A 21,855-nucleotide genomic window follows, 5' to 3' on the forward strand; every position below is an offset into this window, starting at 1 on the left:
TACTATTTTTAGATGGCTGTATTTTATCCCACCCTAAACTCTATTTCTATTTTAGTTATTTTACGTCGCTTTTGTGCCTCTACGGGTAAGTACGACAATATGGATGAATGAAAAACTGATGAAATGGATGAAGTGACACAAACACAGTGAAACGTCCTTGCCTTACGAGGTAGAAACACTGACTTCGTAGCGTGGGCAAATTATGTTATACATGTATGTGTTTGTGGGTGTGTGTGTGTGTATTTCTAGCAGATGGGGAGGATGGGTGGCACCCTAGCATAAGCGTTGCTATCTTGAATTATTGAGGAAGACATGCTGTCTAATTCACCAAATATATTTCACATACGTAATGCATTTTTCATTATGGTGCAGGACGCGTGCCCACCCCTATCGATAGCTGCACACGAACACCATCAGAAGGCAAATTGATTTGTTATTGTTAGCATTCGACATGAAAGATTGTGGAAAATCGCTGACAACGAAAGGCGGCACGTTAGCTTCATCTGTGAACACAACTTTCTACCATTTCCTGTCATAAAAATTCCTCGCGATAATAGAGGCATCCCAACCCCTTGTGTCGATGCTGAGAAAGGGCAAATTTGAGGGTGTTTTCCACGCACCCTCTAACTGGAAAATGCGGAAGAGATGAAAGATGTTGGTCGGTTCCTTCGGGCGGTTTACTTTCTTTTGTTTGAAACATGTCCACTCCTGAAATGGAGATCTTCGGTATATTTTCGCCAAACACAGGGTGCTGGGTTTAGCACCATTGTTACAAAAGTATCTGTGACGTTTACACCGTAAACAATGCGCGCCACTCCCCCTTGCCCCCCCCCCCCCAGTGCGCACAACTATGCCGCCCTTTTCCCCCAAGAACGTCGTTCATCCTCTTCTATTAGATCATCGGATTTTGTAGCAGAACTTCTGGTTTCCAAGGAACAATCTCCCGAATTTTTCAAATCGGACCTGGCAACACTGCCCCGAACACCGATAACGGCAGGGAAGTTGCGCGAACGCTTTGGACGGAAGGTTTTTTCCTTGTGGTCGAGCTATAGTTAGCACATCGCTCTACTACTCCAGGAGTTCCGGGTTCGAATCCTGGCCTGGGCATGGATTTTTGTAAGTGTCCATTCATCAATTTTCTCATATCGTCACTCATCTCCATCTTCGTAAATTAGCCAAAAGTGGAACAAGAAGAAAAGTAAAATAAAGCAAATCAACTCAATGATGCATGCGGCGAGAAATATGATCCACGTTCCTCAAACCTTCGCTGACGAAATCAACTCTTCTTTTTTGACGGTAGGCTTTTGTACTTTATTTGCCAATGGACAGACAACTCAGGAGATCTACGTCGAGTAGCAAGAGAGCAGGGACGGCGACAGGGGTGGGCACGGGTGGGCAAGCGCCCACCCAAAAATTCCTGTGCCCACCCGATTGCCCACCCAATCAAATTCAATAAGTACATATACTCGGGGATATATGAATGATTAAATATTTAAGTGTAACCTGATGTTCATAACATGTATATTTTACTTGCGAATATTATCTATGCTGGAAATGTTCACATATTATCAACCCATAAAAAGCCACTTTTGTCAATGTTGAAACAAAAACTGTGATCAAATTAATACTTCCATGTTTAAAAGCAGCTAGTAGGCTTAGGAGGCTCAAAATTTTGCAGGGTATGATCACGATTAAATCAGAATTGAGGGTGAACTTGAGGGCTCCACTACATATATATATTCCGGCCTGGCTATGGTTAAAATAATCTCCAAATAAACAAATCTAAACATCTTAGCGTTACTTCCACCAGCAACACAATAAATTATTTCGACTTTTTAATTAATATTAGAATAATGTAATCAAGAAGACTTAGTTAGATGGGCAGGCCATGTGACACAAATGGCAGAGGAAATAATAATTTACAGGATTCTTGTTGGGAAACCTGATGGTAAGGGACCAGTAGGAAGGCTAAGACGAGGATGGAGGGATAACGTTGAGATGGACCTAAATAAATCGTTAGGGATGGGAAAGATTGGATTGATCTTGCCCAGGATAGGGACAGATGGAAGGCTTGTGTTGCTGCAGCCATAAACCTTCGAGTTTAAGTATGCTATAGAGCAGGCAATGTCCAACGCGATGATCGCGATTGACCGGTCGATCGCGGGGTGTTTGCTGGTCGATCGCAGTTATCTATTGTAATTATACGAATATACGTTATTTGAATTCAACTTCTATAATGTATAATGGGTGAGTAGGTACAGATGTTTGCAAAGATTAACGATTAATCGTAGCTCACTGCCTGTTGTGACAATAAAAAGTAGAAGTTGAACATGCCTGCTATAGAGTATAATATAATTTTAATTAGCTCTGCATTGAAATTCCAGAAGTGTCCCCCTTTTTTTCAGTACAATTTTTATGTACCTGTCATCTACAAATATCAATATGGTATACGAAATATCAACTTTATATTCGTTCTACTAATAAGAAGGAATCACAATAATCACTACAATACCGAAGTGAATAAATTTTAATAAATCAGTTATATATGGAAAAAGCTACAGAATTATTCAATTGCTAATGAGTGGCTTATTCTATTTAGAAATTCTCAAATGACACTCAAAATACAAACCCTCATAAATTATTACTTTGACAGTCTTCGAAATAGTCACGCCATACAACCCAATGAAAAATAGATGAAGTATTACTGGTACGATGATCAACTTCGATGAATTCCTTGTGTCCTAAATCATTTTGTTACCTCAAAAAATGTGTTCATGTAACCATACGTGTATTGCTTCTCGCATTAATAATATGACAGTTCTTCAGGAAACGAAGAGCAACTTAACTAAAATCTCTTAAATTCTGAACAGATTTCTCAATCTTACTTGTTTATTACTTATGACGAGTGATATTTTGTCAAAATAGCCTTTCATTAGCCTAGGGAAACTTAATGGACAATGAACAAATAATTTGTTTTCCGTGTGTGTTTTAAATCATTCCTAATAAGACGTTCATTTTAATCCAAACATTCAGTGGCGGCGATTAGGAGGAGCGGGAAGTGGGGGATGCAGTTCCCCAGCCACATTTTGCCACTTTTTGCCCCCGCACGATGGCCTCTTTATGCTAAACCTTTTCTACCAAGAAAACGTATATTCAGGGGTGCCCACAGGGGGGATTATGGTGCAGGCTGCGCCATCGAGATTCTTTGTTTTTTTTTCCCTTCAAATAATGTAAAATTTAACATTTATATATTTTTCCAAAATACAGGTAAACATTTTTCACCTTAAATTCACCATATTTAATCCATTAAATGAAGAAAAGAAAGCGTTTAAGGTCATTATTGAAGGTGCGAGGGGGGATAAATATCCAACTCTTATATATTAGGCCTTAATTGACACGTGGGTTCTTGGGGGGAATTCTGAATTAAACGTTGGCGGGGACAGTATTCAACTGTAAGTCTTAGATTATGGCGGGTATTTTTGTTAAAGGGGCATTGAGCATTCAGGTATCCAATTCTTGTGTATTACTATTGTCTTAGAATGTTGCAGAAATTCTGGTGTGGAGACTGAGAATTAATTTTTTGGAGGAGGCAATATAAACTCTTCAATATCAACAGTAAGTCTATAATTGCTATGGAAGTTTTGATGGTAGGATTAAGTATTAAATTTAGGGGGAAGAGATAGGAAGCTCTTGATAAAGTTTTAAATCTTAGATTGTCAAGGGATTTCTGTAGTGAAGAGAGAGTTTGAACATTAAATTTTGGAGACCATATTTAGCGATATGGTACCCACACGTTTTCGACCCCGAACGTGCCAAAAGATAAGCTGGAAAAGACTAAATATCCCGGGATCCTAAGAAAGTATTGACACCCCGTTAAATTAATATTCTTGAGAGCCTGCAAAGAAATGGATCTAAAAATGTTTTTGCTTGCTTCGCTCGCAATAATGTGTTTGTTACAACAATGCATGTTTGGCGCTTTACTGAGGTGGATGTAAATTTTTATGCTATAGCTGCATTACAAGACATGAGAGATATTCTCGATATTCACGAGTAACATCAGGTCTTAAAAATATATTTGAATTTGAATTTGAATTTAAAATTTTGGGTGCGTCAGCACTAAGGCTATTTTGCACCCGTCACATTATACGGGGTCCAGCCCCTTATCGTTGCAAATCACAACTCTAACGTTGCAGAACTAAAATCATAAAATATTAAAATGTTCTGACTTTCGTTAAAAGCTGAGGCTGTAAAGGGGCACTCAGCACACATAAGGACAAAAGAACAGGACAATACAAACAAAATTATACTGGCCATGGGGCCAGTCGCCAGAGCCTCGTTAGTCTTCAGTCCAGGGTGTACTAACGTGGAAGTGAGGTTGACATTTGGGTGTACTACGTGGAAGGAGCACCCCTTACACCCCCTTAAAAATATAGTGCTTATTTCTTGGTATACTGCTTATTTTAAAGCAGGTGCATCATTTGGAACAAAAAGCTAAGAAAAAAGTTACTTTCGGTGTAGGGATTACGATATAGTTTCAGGGAGCAAATGATATGATTTGTGTGTGTGTGGGGGCGGAGGATGACATGGACATGATTTTTGTGGGGATGCGCCATTGGCCTTGGGGGAGATGGGCACCCCTGTGTATATTGTCCTTTCCCCTCAAATGTTGGCACCCAATCGCTGCTACTACAAACATTCAGACAGATTTGTCAGTTGTATAAACCTTGTAAGCTAAGAAAAGTAACCCCAAGGAGTAAGAAAACTCTTTCAGTCAAAAACTTATACGATTAAAATACTATGCTCAGGAACATGCATTTAAATTACGAGAAACTTCAAGATTGTCTACCATCGCACTTTCTATCATTGTCGCCGAATACATAAAATCAAGTATGTCCTTTGTATTTGCAACACAAGCTTATACCTAATTCACATTTATTTCACTGTATTAACATGCATGAAAGAATGTGATTTAGAATGTATGACTGGGGTATGGCTGGGCATGGGTAAACACTTCCTTGAAATAATTGTGTCCATCAGAGACAAAGCGACAGGAATTGGAACAACATGCGAGAATAGATTAGAAAAGAATAAAGAGGAAAACAAGGAAAGGGAAAAGAAGTAAGAAGAAAATCGGGAGTGTAAGAGAGAGGGGGATACATACGTCTTACGTACATACATGGTCTTACATTTATACTGCCCATCCTAATCTATCACTATGGAGCTTCTGCCCACCCGGTCGAAAATTTCTGGCGCCGCCCCTGCAAGAGAGTGACATCTGCCGGAGAACGCGTCAACTGCAGCGCCGCCAGAAGCCCTGGGGTCCAAGCCAGGGTCTGTCCAGAGTCAAGAACGGCCCAGCCGACCCTTCCAGCGTCGATGCTCGGTCCAAGAACCCGAGATAAGTACCTGCCCCATTAGAATACTCATCCCTTCACCCCTAATCACCTCTCCACAGATTGAACGAAAGCGAGGTGCTCCTATATTGCTAACAAGAATAAACATGTTCAATTGGTAATTGTGTACGTAAAATTGTTCTACCTCTGTCTCGCCGCCCGCTGGTCAACGGGATCTGTCCTCCAGGATAGAGGGTTACATTTGAGTCTGTTGGGAACCGCCCTCGGTTACACTGGAACGATAACTTGATATTCCCGAAGAAATCATGTTGTGTTTCCCGTTGCCTTCCATATCACAATATTTCAGTAGATGGGTATTACGGCCTCCTTCCAAGCGCAACTATTATACAAGTTAGTCTCACAGCAACTCGCAGTGTGAATGGGCTATGAGTTCTGTTTTTAGTAGTATGAGAGAGTACTAATAGGGAGAAGCTGAACAAAGTACACTTATGTCTGTCTCTCTGTTCATCATATCAACTACTGACGGACAAACGGGGCAGGCGAACACATGGCGTAAAAGACGCGATTCGCGTTCAACGTTTCTTTTCCAACATCCAGTTCATTCTAAATTGTTTTCTCAAATTACAGTCTACTATAACTTACTGTTTAGTTCATTTTGATATTTGTATTCTCATATTACTTCATTCTTCACAGATAGATATAAAGAACGATACGTACGTTGGGAATTTAGTTGAACTTATTGCTAAAGAAGTTAGAGACATCCTGGGCCAGTATGGTGAATTTGGAAACAGGGAAAGGTAAAAGGAGCTGGTGTTCTCTGTTAGTTGCTGGTGTGTCCACAGAAGCACGTGTGTTGATTGGAGTGTTTCAGCACGTTGTTGGTGAGCACGCATGCCTTATATTCTAGTTGTAAGCATATTATTATGCGATGTTCGAAAGGTAACATAGGCCTACAATAGATTTTTCACGTATTGGGAAGCATCTATAGGGTCAAGACTGGTTTCCATTAGCCACAGCTTTCTATATTTCCAAGCCATTCAGTTGTGTATCCAAACACACGCAAATTATACTCAAGGTATCGAGTTTACTTCAAAATTACAAGCACCATAGTCGAAGGGTCCTCTCTTTGTAATTGGGAAGAAATTGAGTTTCGTTTAGACATTCTCGTTGCAACAAATGGCGCACATGTTGAACATCATGAATAAAACTACAAACTTGTGATTTTGGGGAACATTTCGAAATCAACATGTCTGTGCTTACAAAACTTTTTCAGTTTTGGTGCAATTTCCAAAAAAAAACCATGTCTCTACCTAGGGTACTTTTTGTGTAATAATGGTTTCAAACCAGGGAAAGACTTTATATAATATACTACTGAAGAACGCTGGCACACACACATAACCTACACATCAATTCCCTACAACCAGTAATTCTTTAAAACTATGTAAATGAAAGTGAAAGATGATACAAAATTTTACAATATAATGTTTTTATTCTTTCATTAATGAAACAATAAATTATTCCAACGCCAATTAAATAAATTATTACCTTCATATTCGTAGATTGTAGGAAGTATTACAGCACTTTCTCTTTATTTCATGTCTAATCACATAGTATAACTGACAGAATTGTATTCCTTGCAGTCCGTGGGCAACGGAGCCTCTGGTAGTCAATGCCTACTACAGTAGGAGTGAAAATGCCATCAGTAAGTAGATATCTTGACTATTTATATTTTTACACACCAGGTGTCTCTTTGCTCACTGCATGTCAGTAGTGTGTCCAGAAATTTAGTAAAGCGAAGTACGTATATGAATAAGCGATCAACGGGGTGAGGATAAGACTTCTTGCAGTAGACACTACTTTATTATCTTTATTTGACATTTTCTTTACGAAAACTGGAAGAAAGAAATAATTATAACCAAGGGGAATGTTACCTACAAAACGTAAAACGTTATAAATTAGTTTGTTCTTACAAATATTGCTTTATTATGTTGTTATAAAAGTGTAAAAGGTAAAGTAACTTGTAACTTACTAACACAAGTCACTTTATCATACAATACAGACAGAAAAAAATGTCAACTATATACACAGATAACCTACACATCAATCCCCTCCTCCTCCTATTCCTCCGACACACATATGTGTATGTTCAAATCATTGCCATTCACAATTCTATGATAAATAGCACTTGTAGTTGCAGCAGAGGCAACTAGAATTGTGAGAAGTCAGGATTTGTTCTCGTGAATAAATTGACCAGTTAGAGTGTGACAGTCAGATTTACCGTCGACCTGCCTCGTTATTATTATTATTCTAACCATTAGCCGTAAAAAATGTGTTTAATCAAGGTGTTGAGTGTCTTTATTTGTATGTATATATATTTGATATGCCAAGCCAACGGGAGGAAGGAGAAAGTCGCGAGTCTGACGGGCGAGCTCCTGAAAGGTCACGTTATGCGTCTAAAGCTTAGGAAATTCGACCTTAACGACAACCATTTAAATATCTCGGGTTCCAGCGGTCATATTTATGTGAAATTTTTACCAGCGCAGCAACAGGTATACAAGGACGGATGTGTGGAGTTTCGTCGCGATCAAGCAAGAATTACGGATGCCAGATCGAGTTGGTTATAATCGATCGGTTTATGGGCACAGATTGCAGTTGAGCTCTGGACGCCAGCGAGACGGGAGCTTAATCCGTAGGAACCAAACCTCAAGCACGACCCTGTCCAGCCTGGGAGACAATGAAGCGAAGTGGAATGACCTCTCCGGAAGCGTCCCTTCAACGACCGCCGAGCGTCCTTTTTCGAAACCCGGATAAAACGAAGGACATGCTTTTTCGACACACAGTTTTACCGCGATTCTTGTAGCGAGAGCACCTCCGTGCCACCTCTCCGTATACAGTGGACTTTCTTTTGTTTCGCGAACATCAGTGTGTGATAGGCAATAAGTCGAAACGAGTGCGCTTACCTCAACGGCTGGAGAAAGTTGAAGCGAGACTGTGTTTCCGTTATAATCTTGCGCCGTTTATAGTTTTTGTGAAACAAGGAACATCAAAAATTATGGCGGGCTAACGGAATTGAGAAGAGGAGAGGGGTTACCCCCGGCTCGCCCGATGCCAGACGAGACACTGACCATTGCCTACAACATGCCAAGAAACCCGATCTACTTCGCCTGATGCCTACCAGCCGCCACAGAGAGAGAGAGAGAGAGATGTCGAACGCCGCCATGTTGACGTCCCGACGCTTGAGATCGTCCGACGGTGATGGAGAAGACGCCGACGAGCCAAGAACGACCGCCCACCTCCCAGATGCGGACGTCCGAATCGCGCCAGACCATGGAGATGTTCACCGATCCCGAGAGGAAGAGACGCCGAGGAACCAGATGCATGAACGCTCTTCGCATCTTCGTCGTCGCGACCGAGGAAGAATAGGAAAACCTTTCGTGTGCATACTAAGTGATTTCAATCGCTCATGAAGACGCCAGGATGCACCTTGGAACCTGAGAGGTGGTAATGTATTCATCTGTATGAATGTCGACACGTACCGGCTCGATTGATATTTTAGAGAACGCCCTAGAAATTCATCAACATTTTGAAAACGCCCACACAACTCGAAACTTCATACCAAACTCCCATTGCGCTTATCATTTGTAATTTATTTGTCTCATGTCAATTTTACTTATTTCTTGTGATTTTTTCTTAATGATCTTAAATTCGCTGTTGTTTTGTGCTCCTTTTGTATTTGTTTAAAGTGCGTACTACTAGAGTAAAGCGCCGCCCGCTTAATTGTTTAATCTATTTGAGGTTTGTTCATTTTTATGTGTCAGAGCTGTGTCGCTGCTAGCTACGTCAGGTCGCGTATGTGATTATTCGTTAAAGTATTTGCCTGGTAATATGAATTGTTCGTCGCGGCAAAGTGTTGAAGTTCCGCCTGCTAGAGAGTATATGTTTGCGTCACTCAACGGAGGTTATTGTTAGGTTTGGAACCACGTGAGATCAAGTAAAAGGAAAATGTCCGCCCACGTGAGCGTAATTGCTGTTGAGACGCTTTTGTTTATGCTGGACAAATAATGTATTGTCACCGCACCGACCTATATTTTTTTAAAGATGAACTTAAGTAAGGGCTGGCTAGTGATTTGAGTAGCACTGGAGCAAAATTCGCAAATGACCTGATTAGACAAAAGTTAATGTAAAAATAAATGCGAATGCAATAATTAGGGCTCGTCGTCAAAAACCTGTACATTGTATGTATCTTTTTGTTGATGTGCCCCAAAAAGATTGATTCTGTGAGTGAATGTATGAGCGAAAGAGGGGCAGATGTACCAAATTGATTTTTGTTGTGTTATGAATAGAATATACTTTTATTTTTCATGTTAATTTTGGGCAATATCATTTCGTACGCATGTCGCTACCCGTGATTTTCAGGTGTGCAACTAGCCGCTTTCCGGCTACAGGTAAAAGAGGTGGTAATGGAAAGTATATGTTATGTTTGATATGGCTAATCGCTATGCACTGTTGGTCACCGGTCCCTATACACGAACTCAACCTGGACCGTTACGCTATTTCACTTGTCCGAGGGAGATTTTGCCGCCTCTATCTAGGTAGTGGTAGCATTTTGTTTTCCCGGGCAAGGAAGGGCGTTTCGCAAGAGACTTTCATAATGTTTTATTTCAATCACAATCTCATTATAATATACTTTCTACAGAGAAATAAAAATTGTCTGAAAGAATAGTAATATTATAATATGTGTAAAACATGGTGACATTTTGGTAATTTCTGAGTTCATTAGGAAAAAAGGTTATTAGAAGCTATACTGTATATAAATTGTTTTCGTGTTGTGTTTACCAGTTTCAGAAGGCTTCACTGAGTCCAATGCAAATTGTATGACGTGGCAATTTCACTCGAAAATTGAAGGATGGCACATTTTACTTCGTAACTCAAAAATAACCAAAATGTCACTTACCATGTTTTAAACCCGACCCCTTCATATAATTAATTTTTATTAAAAAAAAAAATTCCTATGATAATTGATTAATAGTCTTAATGTTTGCAATGACTAGAAATATAAACATAAGTCGATTCAATCTCTTATTTTGGACCTAACAGCTTTTAAGTCTTTTTTGTCCATGAGTTCTTTCTAGAAAATATAATCATAAAACTGAAAGAAATACTAGAATAATTTTAATAATTTCTATGATTTTGTATTCCAGCAATTCCAATAGGAATTCTTAACTATCCATTTTACGGTTTGGGTCTCCAGTAAGTAATTTTCTGATAGCTCTTGTAATTGTCAAATTTCAATAAATACGAGTGAAGTTCATAAAGTTCGTGTTTTGGATAGAATGATAATTTTACGTGCAACTAAGTCCTGGGTCCAACTAATCACTTGATTGGGGGAATAATTCTAACATTGCATGACTTAAAAGCGGAGAATTTCATGTTGGGAACTTCACATTGTTTCGGCTAGAAAATGAATATACAGCGTGTAACAAAAGTCCGGGAACACTTTAAAACAATTATTGTAGCCAAAAGAGTAGCATTTCAAAGTGACAAATTACATCATTTCAAAGAGTAAGTTGTAAGTTTTTTTTTCTCATTGCAGGTGTTACATGTAGTTCCATATATCGTCGCTAGGTGGCGTCATAATCAAGATGACGCTTTCTGAAGCTGAGAAGGCTTTCTGCGTGCTAGAATTTGACAAAACAAAGAGGGCAACGAATGTCCAACGAAAATTTAGGATGAAGTACGGGAAAGCATCACCAACCAGGAAGGCAATCTACAATTGGCATGTAAAGTTTGTTGAAACTGGGTGTTTGTGTGTCAAGAAGAGAAGTGGTCGGCCAGGTGTGAGTGAAAATGACATTCAGCGAGTGAAAGAAACTTTCACAAGGAGTCCGAGAAAATCTATACGCAGAGCTTCACGTGAGTTGGAAATGTCAACAATGACTGTGTGGCGGGTTTTGAGGAAAAAATTAAACATGAAACCGTACAGACTACAGTTAGTACAAAAGTTATATCCTAAAGACAAAGACCAGCGATTCCAGTTTTGCTGTGCATTGGAGGTCAAAGATGATGCTTTGGTGGAATTTGATATTTTTTTCGGACGAGGCAACATTTCATACAAATGGGAAAGTAAACAGGCACAATTGTAGATTGCCTTCCTGGTTGGTGCTGCTTTCCCGTACTTCATTCTAAATTTTCGTTGGACATCCGTTGCACTCTTTGTTTTGTCAAATTCTAGCACGCAGAAAGCCTTCTCAGCTTCAGGAAGCGCCATCTTGACTATGACGCCACCTAGCGACGATATATGGAACTACACGTAACACCTGCAATGAGAAAAAAAACTTACAACTTTACTCTTTGAAATGATGTACTTTGTCACTTTGAAATGCTACTCTTTTGGCTACAATAATTTTTTTAAAGTGTTCCCGGACTTTTGTTACACGCTGTATATTCATTTTCCAGCCGAAACAATCTGAAGTTCCCAACATGAAATTCTCCGCTTTTAAGTCATGCAATGTTAGAATTTTTCTCAGCCTAGTGCGAGAGACTGAAGCTTGACCTTGAAACGTTTTAGTTGAATATAGCAACACGAATTATTGTAAATTGTTTTCATATAAGGTTTTCAGTAAAAATTGATAACTTCACATATTGTGTTACAGAATTACTTCTTCGTCTTATTCTATAGGATATTTGTAGAATTGTTTTCATAATCGCCATCATGTTAATTTTTATTTTCCATATTTTAGTGCATACTTTACGGCATATCTGCATGTATATTTTTGCTAGTTTTAGTGCACATAAATTCTCAGTGTAGTTCTCTACTTTCTGAACTCTCTCCTTACTTACTACATGTAGTTAGTGAGTTTTTGTAAACTGTCTTCAGCTTTTATTTATAGATTTTGTTATTTATACTTTAAGATAGTGGAACAGAGTTGAAACGATCAAATTATACTGTAGAAAGCTAGATGGGAACCGAATTTGCTTTACGGATAGATGTGAGAAAATGTTAATTTTTAAAATTAAATTTAAGTTCATGTCTGATTTTACGTTTCATCTTTTCCTGAAGCCTCGGTATGATTAATTTATTAACCAGTGGGTAAGCACGCTTCGTGTCATACTGAATATGATAATGTTCCTCTTTAGTTTATGGAGATTTTCGTCTCAATTTTCAACTCCTTCTTAACAATTCTCATCTATTAAGTATTTCCATTGAATAAAGTTTAGAACGAAGGTTCGTTGATGACCGGTTCAAAATATACTATGTGAGTAAGGGAACTTACCCTGAGATACTGAACATGATGTTTGAAGTGAGATATCATAATTGAAGTCTTTGTCATTTATTTCAGAGCACTTAACTATGGAGTCATTGGGTCCATCTTGGGACATGAACTTACTCACGGATTCGACAACGAAGGTAGGTCAAGCTACGACTTTGAAAAATACAAGAGCTCTACGTTATTTCAATACACTGATATCGAATTGTTATTATCGTTGTTATTATTAATATTAAAGTAATGATTTTGGCATGGGAACGAGGCTTCTGTTTCCCAAGTACCGACTATAGAATATGAAGATTATTCTAGCTAATTGTGTAATGTTTCAATTCACACAAACTTCCGTAACAAATAATTATGCACTGGAACCAGTGCCTTCATTTGGCTCGAACGCATGCCTATGTAGCGGCCAACGTATTTTACACGTTATCAACGCATTTACATTTTTGTACGTATTTCGTGCTACAGTCCTCCACCGTAGCCGTGAGGTTTAACGTGTCATGCTTTGGGCTCCAGCTACGGGACGGAGGTTCGGGTCTCCTGGGAGAAACGTAGCAACTGTTCTCCTGAGATTTCGGCCAGGGTATGGGACCGGTGGCCACCACCATTGTGAGGAAACTGGGGAGCTAGGAACGAGTAGTGTAACCCGGTCAAGAAAACCTACAAGAACGACTTCGTCGTGCTGACCACATATCATCCCTTAACTGGTTGGATGATCTTGCACCACCACAGGTTATCATGTATTATTACTGTTATTTTACACGATAAATAGAAAGACTTTCTTTGCGATTTATTTCTCAACTCTGATTACACGCCATATCTTTAAATGATTGTAAGAGTTCACATACCAAGTCTCGGTACTTCAAATGTTTATATTTCCCACTGAAATTTGCCTAACACCTTTAAATGACCTTCATACTGATTTTTGAACTCTGTTTAACAGATCAAATTGTTCATAAACTAACGACTTCTCCATTTTGCTAAAGGACAGTCTTCAAAGTAGTTTTGGAATCGTCAAAGAACAACCTCCAAGTACTGTAATACAGTTGGGGAAAATACATTGAAAAACCTCTAGAGATAGAAGACAAAATTATTAATTTCTATGCATCGTGTCGTGGCATATAGATGTAAAAAAAAGCTTCGTCACAGGATATTGAAACCGTGGATTGTGAAAAAATTCCGACTGGATATTTAAATTCAGCGAGGAAAATTCTATTTGACAGAGCTCCTCTGGCATTTTTCTTTCCTAAAAAGCAGTGTTTGTAAGTAACTAAAAGCACGGCCATGAAAATAGGCGCCTGGGCAGAATTGCGCTGGTGCCACATATGGGAAAAGCAAAGCGAGGGCGGGACAAAAGGAGCTAGTTCCCGCGCACTGTGTGGCAACGTCAACCGGGCTGCGTTGCCCAGTTCGTACGTCATACCGACCTCTCTCCGGGGAATACAGATGTTATCCCTGACCTTTCGAGCAAATACTATCAGTTTGTATCACATGGATTACAAAGAACAACTCTACAACGAGATATTTCATTCTCTTCAACCTCCGAACACACGGGGTTGTGCTCCGACGTGGCAACAGCGCGAAATTCGGCCACCCGCCTAATTTCATGGCCGTGCCTTTAGTTAGTTGTAACACAGTTACAAGCGACTATTTTGAAGAATTGTAACTTCAACTAGCTACTTTTAGAAGTAAGAAGCTGTAACTGTAATAGGGTTACTTCTTTGCAATATAAGTAACGTTATTAACAATTACCTTTACAGTTACTTTACGACACTTAAATTGTTAACTTGAAAAGTTGTAACGTGAGGAAAGAGCTGAACTTGGCAAGTCTGTTTCTAATTATGTGTAGACCCTGGATGCTAGGGTAAAAGGGATTTCGTGGCGCCGCCTAAGGCAAGGATGCTAGGCGTTGTTGCATGCTAAATTTAGAATATCCACGTTTAATTGCAATGAGAACGATATTTCGAATTAAAATCACTCAAGCAAAGCGGACTCCTTGATAGTCCGTCCTTTTTTATTTGGTGTAATAATATAAATATATGGAGATTGGTATTAGGTACCAGAAACACATGTTACTTCTTAAAATAACTAATTCAACTCATATATTTTTAAACCAAGTAACTGTAAGTCAGTGAGTTTTAAGACGCAACTTTGCGAACACTGCTTAAAAGTGTCCGAATGGCACTGGTACTTGTAACTAAGTGTGCCCTGCAGCCCTGCCCTCTCCTAGCAGTCTTTATAAGTTATCGAGTAGTGGGAAAGGCCATATTATAAACTCGAGAAATGAGGAGGTGTTTTGACTGAATAGAAATATTTAAAACTAAGGCAAAATGTCTATAAAATTTTATTGTTACTGTGTAAAACCTATGATTTTTTTTTAAAAAAAAGCTTCCGAGAAAAGAGGACCCTCTCAAATTGATGTAACTAAACTTGAATTTGCCAAAATTATTGTTTATAAATTTGTTAAAAATATGGCTTTTCTCGATATTGCTTTAACCACACTTAAAACTAAGCTAAGATGCTCACACACTGCCACACCTACATACACCCACGCATACCCACCTACACACACCTACACATACCCACACATACACATACCTATCTACACATATACCCATATTTATATATATTTATTTCTGGTTTATTTCTAATTATTTCTAGTTTAAGTTTAAAGTATTAATATGATAACTTGAATATTTTAATTGGATACCAGGTCCAACTTGTTTATCTAATACTAAGACAATATAATATGCAAAAGTCTTCTAGAATTGCTCTGTGACTCTTTCATTTCTTACATCATAAACATATGATTTTTCACCTATAAGAATAACACTACATATGGTATCATCAGGAAGTGTTTCATGGAATTCACAGATAATTTTAATGTTTGTCCTGTCATTAACCACAACTTGTTTTCTTTTTGAGGTGTTGATAACAAACATGGGTCTCTGTGTTTTAAATTCATCTGGTGAGTAATACATGTCAGTATTCCCAATTGTAACCCTTTTGTAAGCTGAAAATGCCTCATATAATTTAAGGAAATCATCCTTGGACATGTCTAAATTATAACTTTCTCTGGGGAACACCTCATTTCTGCCATTTTTAAGATATATGTTTTTGATGTTGCAGTTATCAAATCTACTTGAATTTTTTTCCTGATTATTGTGTCTTCCAGTCTGAAACAGTACCACCACAAAATCTGGCATGTCATATTGTATACTGGAGAATGAATTTGTAGCATCAAACTCATAATAGGTACCAGTGGCGGGCTTCTGTACACATTGATATGTATAAAATTGTAAAGGAACCTGTGGATTTTTTAGAATATCTGCTTTGTATTTAAGATAATAACTGGCCTCATATTCAACTACTGGAATTCTTAGCTCCATAGTCTGAATAAGGCATTTGCCTTCATCAGGTAAGGTATTGGGCAACGCTGCCTCATCAAAGCATTATTATCATTGGCAGATCTTCTAAATGTAATTCTTAAACCACCCTTCCACATAATATCTTTGTAATCTGAGAAAAATCCAGGCAACAAGCGCATAGGAAACAGTACTGTGTGACTCTTAGATATTATTTTATCACCAGCTTCAAATCCACCTATTTTGTAGTATGAGGCCTCGGTCTTGGATAATTTTAGTGTGGCCAATGCTGTGGAAGTAATACCAGGATAATCTACTCTGTTTATAACAACACCATTCTTTCTAATCTCAATTTCAGAGAACAAATGTGGCACAAAATTGTCTACCAATCTTATATTTGAGTTAGCCGGATAATCTGTACCATCGAGTTTTACAACATCAAATTTAATATATAGGTCTGCTCTGTGAGGGTGTATAAATCCATCTCCTACATCAAGGTCAACCTCAATCTCTGTGTTGGGTTGATTTAAATTTGCAAAGGTCCTCCGGTTTGGAGGGAATGATTGTAACTCATAACTCTCAATATTTTCCATTTTATTTATTTATTTATTTATTTATTTTTTGTATGTATTTTTATTTAAATATTAATTTCTATGATAGCGGTTGTTGTGGCTCCAGCAAAGTCAACTAATTCTTCTTTTTCATTAGTGACCATCAACTCAATGTAGTCGATTCTATTATGGCACACAGGAAAATATAATGTTGGTGATGGAGTATAGATGATCGGTTCCATGAATTCAGAGTTAGGTTTAAATGTTGCAATGATGCCAGTTTGTTTGTGAGTGCCAATACCATTTGATTTGGTGATCATACCCTCGGCCACATTACAGTGAATATTTAGAGTTTCTATGGCTAAGAATTTAGGTATATTAATAGCAGTGTGTTTAATGGCTGGTTCAAGTGTTGTGTTGTTTTCGAATCCCAATAGTTCTCCTATAGTACCCAGATCTACTTTTTCTGTAGCAGACACAATTTCTACTCTGTGAGTGACAGAATTTTGAGTTAACAATATACCTCTGGGTAACTGAGCATTTAAAGTAGGCAAATTATACTGCCCTGGAGTGATGACATTTTTTTGGTCACCAACTGCAATTTTGTTGTTGTGGTGTGTAATATTAGGGATCAAATACATGCCATAGAATGCTCTGAGAGCTATTGTTTTGGGATATACTATATCATCATGTAGTTTGAGTTTCAATATTGAATTTTGGCTGGTAAGATGGAATACCCCCATGATGTTTTAGATACCACAAGGCTTTTTGAAAATTTTCAATTGATGGTTTATTTATTTGAGATAGATATTTAAGAACAGATAAACACAAATGTCCACAATTAATATCTTTGAAATTTTGAATACGGGTATTATTATAATAAAGATTAGTTGATTTTAGATATTTTACTAAATTCTCAGGTGGAACACCTCCAAATGAATCAAACACAAATGCCTCATTGTTTAAATATTTAAGATAACAAATCCAGTGAGTGCCCTGATTTTTGAACTTATCCAAATTAACTATGCCACACTCTTTTTTGAGTGGTTGTTCTGGTAAAAAATCGGACATGTATACTCCTCTAAAATTTTTGATGCCCAGTGGTTTGATTAAAGTTTCAATATCTTGGTTGGTAAGCGGCTCTTGTTTTTTTTTAACTTATTCATAACTTTCTTAACACCTTTGCCTTGTTTTTCCATAGCCAAATTATGGCGCTTTTGTTCATCTAATTCTGCCTTATTTTTCTTGGCATCTATTACTGTTTTTGCTATGGCAGCCGATCCCCCAGCCAAGCTCCCCACGGCCCCCAATGCTGCTAAAATAGCTGGGATACTAAATATAAATCCACCTATATGTGATTTTTTTCTAGATTGCTGTAATTTTTTTAATTGTGGGGTACTAAGTAATAATTTCATACCATGTCCCTTGGCAAGACAAGAACTTTTCTTCTTGCGCTGTTTTTTGGTTAGAAGACTATCAATAGTTTTAAGAGATTTAAGACCTGCATAAGGTATCTGATACATAACACCTTTGGCCTTCATTTTTTGGGTTTATTATATACATATTCTGGGATTAACTACCTCAATTAAATTGTAGCTAATTTACTTAATATATTACAACCCCCACCCCAGTTTTTGTTTAGTGTTCATAGCTATGGTAGTCCCCAATGCTGCTATTCTCTCACCCAAAGAAGCATTTTTGCTTACAAATCTACCAAATGCAGCATCTTCTAATTTTTTGTCTGCCACATGTCGCTTGTCAAGATCGGTATGTGTGTTGTATGCTATGTCATGGTCTCTGCAAGCAGCATCTAGAGGATTAACACCAGGGTCAACTCTGTTTAATCGATGATCTAGTTTGGTACCGGGGCCACAATATTGATAGCCTGGTATGTGTAGTTAAAATGGCAACTTGTTTATAATGTCATTAACTAGCCCCCGACCCTCGGAGATATTCCAAAATTTAGGTGGTAAAGTATTAATAATTTTTATAAGATATCCAATGCCCTTAGTGTCATTAACTATAAAATTAGACAATTTGGTGCTTATCATGTCCATAATTCCAACCTTTTCATTGTAAAAATTGTGATTACCAGCATTTTCTTCCCCAGCTATGACTAGCAATCTATCTACAAGTTTCCTGACATCATCAACCCACACAAATTCTTTAGGCAAGGTGTTGTACTGTTTGATCCCACTACCTGTCTTGATCTGTGACCATATGGGTTTGATTAAATTGTTGTATTTTGCTCCACTGCTAGATTTGACTCTTTTTTGTGTGGGATCATTGTTCTGGTATAGTGCATCTGATTTTATTAATATTTCTTTGTAATGCTCATAATCTTGATCTGTATAGTTGCCAGGTCTCTTCCGAGTCATCAATTCCCATAATCCAGGTGTGCCGGGATATTTAACAAAACCACCTTTTTCTCCAAGATGAGATTCTGAATATACTATTAGATCATCTCCCATAAATGTTACCCTAAAATTGCCAATTCTATGTATGATGCTACCATCACGCTCTGTGTCAGCATATAAGCCAAAGACCTCATCTTTGTTGTCTTTAGGTGTGCTTAAATATTTTTGAGCAAGAAGACCCAATTCAATAGGATCCAGAGTAGCTTCAATTCTTCGAGGAGCAATAGGACTAGGAGTATGAATACTAGAAAGTGGGGTGATTGGATAATCTAATATGTTCCTAGCAGCTACAGGTACAAGTTCTGTGATCAAATTTTGATTTTGTTCTGTAACAGTTTTGATATTTTTACCTAATTCACTAATAGCATCAATAATCGGTTGTTCTGTGCGCTTGTGTTGTTCATAGATACCTCGGTTTTCTACTTTCCATCCCTTAAATCTTTTTACAAGATAATCTCTTAATTTAAGATCATCAATAATTGGTCGTTTCATGGTTATTTTTATATGTTTCAATGTCTAGAAAATTGTTTATTTTATTTCTATATTTACCACTATTAGGTTTTCTTGTCATATCAATTGTGACAAACCCATAACTGTCCTGGTTCCAGCACCTACTGCAAAACTTAGAAAAATTATTGTGGCTCAAGTCGCCACCTACATATTCATCATGTATGTGTTTGAGGTTGGTATGGTCTTGATGAAATACACATATAAAATTGCTGTTGTCTCTTATCAATTGTTTTGGTATTTTAGAAAAAGTCTGTGCCAGGTAGAAGCAATCTATGTTTTTGTGTCGGCCCTGTGTAAAAAAATTTCTAACCTTGTTTTGGTTTTCTAATATAATATCATCAAATACAACAACAGAGTTATCGAGACATTCATGGAGTGGTTTAACATCTGATTCAAAAGTGGCTATATCCAATCCATCATATATCTTCATCAACTGCTGGTATTTTAATTGTTCTAAACTCTTAGAAAAGACATACAAGTGCCTGTTTTTCCAGTCTAACCAGTTGGGTGCCAATAAAAAATTATCAATCATTAGTGTAGTTTTACCACAGGCCGATGGCCCAACAATAAGACATCTAATATTATCAGGCAGCAGCTGGCCATTTCTCTTATTCTCCTGTTCAGGATCTGGTAGTCTTTTTATAACATCCCAGGTGTTCATAATATCACTTTGTCTGCCTCGATCCAACTGTGTTCTGGGAGACCTAGCCATTTGACCAGTATTTTGTTGCCTTTTTTGCGAATGACTTTTTCTATGAGATATGTGTCTGGCTGTTTAGTTTTGTTAAGTTCTTCTTCATAAAACCTGCCTTTGAGAATTTCACCTCGGTGATCTTTTATTATATATGTATTACGAGCCCCAGGTTTAACTTGAACCACTGTAAATAATTCGGTACTCCAGTTTCTTGTAAAACCTCTTTTGAATAAGTGCTTATATTTGCTAATTCTTACTTGATCACCAATTTTGTATTTAGGTTTTTTTGTTGTTGGTTGGTATCTAGGATAGTAAAACAGTACTGATCAATTTCTGCTCATCAGATGAAGTTACCTCAGAGGGTCTCATGTTAATTGTAGTGTGAACTGAATTATTATATTTATCTAGAAGTTCTGGTAGAATAGTAATCCATTTATAATTACCTTGAAGGGTAAATTGTTTATACATATGATTTTTTAGAGTTCTGTTAAATCTTTCTACAATAGAGGCCTTGAGATCACTGTAACTCGAGTAATGTTTTATTGACCGGCTTTTAATAAATTGTTGGAACATCAAATTATAGAATTCTTTGCCATTATCTGTTTGTAGATAGCGGGGTGATCTTCCACTCTGATTAATAATTGTCCTGAAGGCTTCTGTAACACATTTTCCAGTCTTAGATTTGAGCGGCAATGCCCAGGCAAATTTTGAAAATGTATCTATTACAGTAAGTATATACTTGTATCCTTTGTTGACCTTGTCTAAGTTTTTCAGCTGTCCACTTGCTATTTCCACCAAGTCACACTGCCATAAATCATCTATGCCTTTTGTAACCACTGGCAGTCGCTTATAGTTACGTCTAGCTGGTTTGTGTAATTCATCAACAATAATTTGTCTAGACATGGTATGTAAATAAGAATATTGCAACTATAGAGTGTTCAGCAGCAGATACTACAGGATTTTCTAAATATAATTTGTCTCCTATTTGTATTTTAAATTCCAGAGATCCATCATCTTCGGCATAAGATGTTTCTAATGTATTGGGATCTGTAAAATCTTCTAACTCTATTTTAGTGATTTTTGGTTTGTTCTCAGCAATTGTTATTGACAAGGTAGGGTAGTGATGTGCCTGTGGTTGTAACCAATATTTAATTTTGATTGGTCTAAGTGTGCCTCCAACAAAAAACTGGTAATAAAATTGTGCAGGGGATAGTTTATACAGTTTCCCACCTGGTGTAAATGGTGAATCATATTCATTATTAGGGATACTGTTTAATTCAAGAATTACTGTATGCTTAGGATTCTCGATTAGGCCAGTTATTTCTCTTTCTGCTGTAAGCAATCTACTTGTTACAGATTCAAGATGCTCGTTGATAGTCCTAACAATCTCATCGTGGCCTGGTTTTATTCTTATGTCTACAGCAAGTTTTTTGTATTGTTGCACAATTTCTTGAAGCTGGGTGGCAAAAACAGACAGAGTATTTGCTTGGTTGGATTCCATGGTCCCTAGCTGTTGCTTAATATTAGCTACAATTTGCTGTAAATTTTCAACAACTGCCAATTTAGAATTTTGGGCAGTAAGATCATGGACTTGTCTTCTGATATCCTCAAATAAAGCATGCAGTTCATTAATATGTTGATTAGTTGGAAGAGTGGCCACTGTATGAGTAAGTTGTTTGATCTCTGTCTGGATATT

At 37.7% G+C, this 21,855-nt stretch overlaps 1 protein-coding gene across 3 annotated transcripts in view; it reads left to right on the plus strand.

The window, feature by feature from the left end:
- LOC145978603 (endothelin-converting enzyme homolog) overlaps positions 1-21,855 on the plus strand; it is a 117,374-nt gene that overhangs the window by 67,160 nt on the left and 28,359 nt on the right. For all 3 annotated transcript variants that reach the window (XM_083111321.1, XM_083111320.1, XM_083111322.1), the window contains exons 14-17: positions 6,048-6,151; positions 6,995-7,056; positions 10,556-10,604; positions 12,695-12,762. In XM_083111321.1, coding sequence (XP_082967447.1) covers positions 6,048-6,151; positions 6,995-7,056; positions 10,556-10,604; positions 12,695-12,762 — 283 coding nt within the window. The remainder of the gene's footprint in view (positions 1-6,047; positions 6,152-6,994; positions 7,057-10,555; positions 10,605-12,694; positions 12,763-21,855) is intronic.

The sequence above is a fragment of the Lepisma saccharinum genome, chromosome 25, assembly GCF_977018435.1.
Source record: "Lepisma saccharinum chromosome 25, izLepSacc3.1, whole genome shotgun sequence".
In the NCBI taxonomy this organism is placed as follows: domain Eukaryota; kingdom Metazoa; phylum Arthropoda; class Insecta; order Zygentoma; family Lepismatidae; genus Lepisma; species Lepisma saccharinum.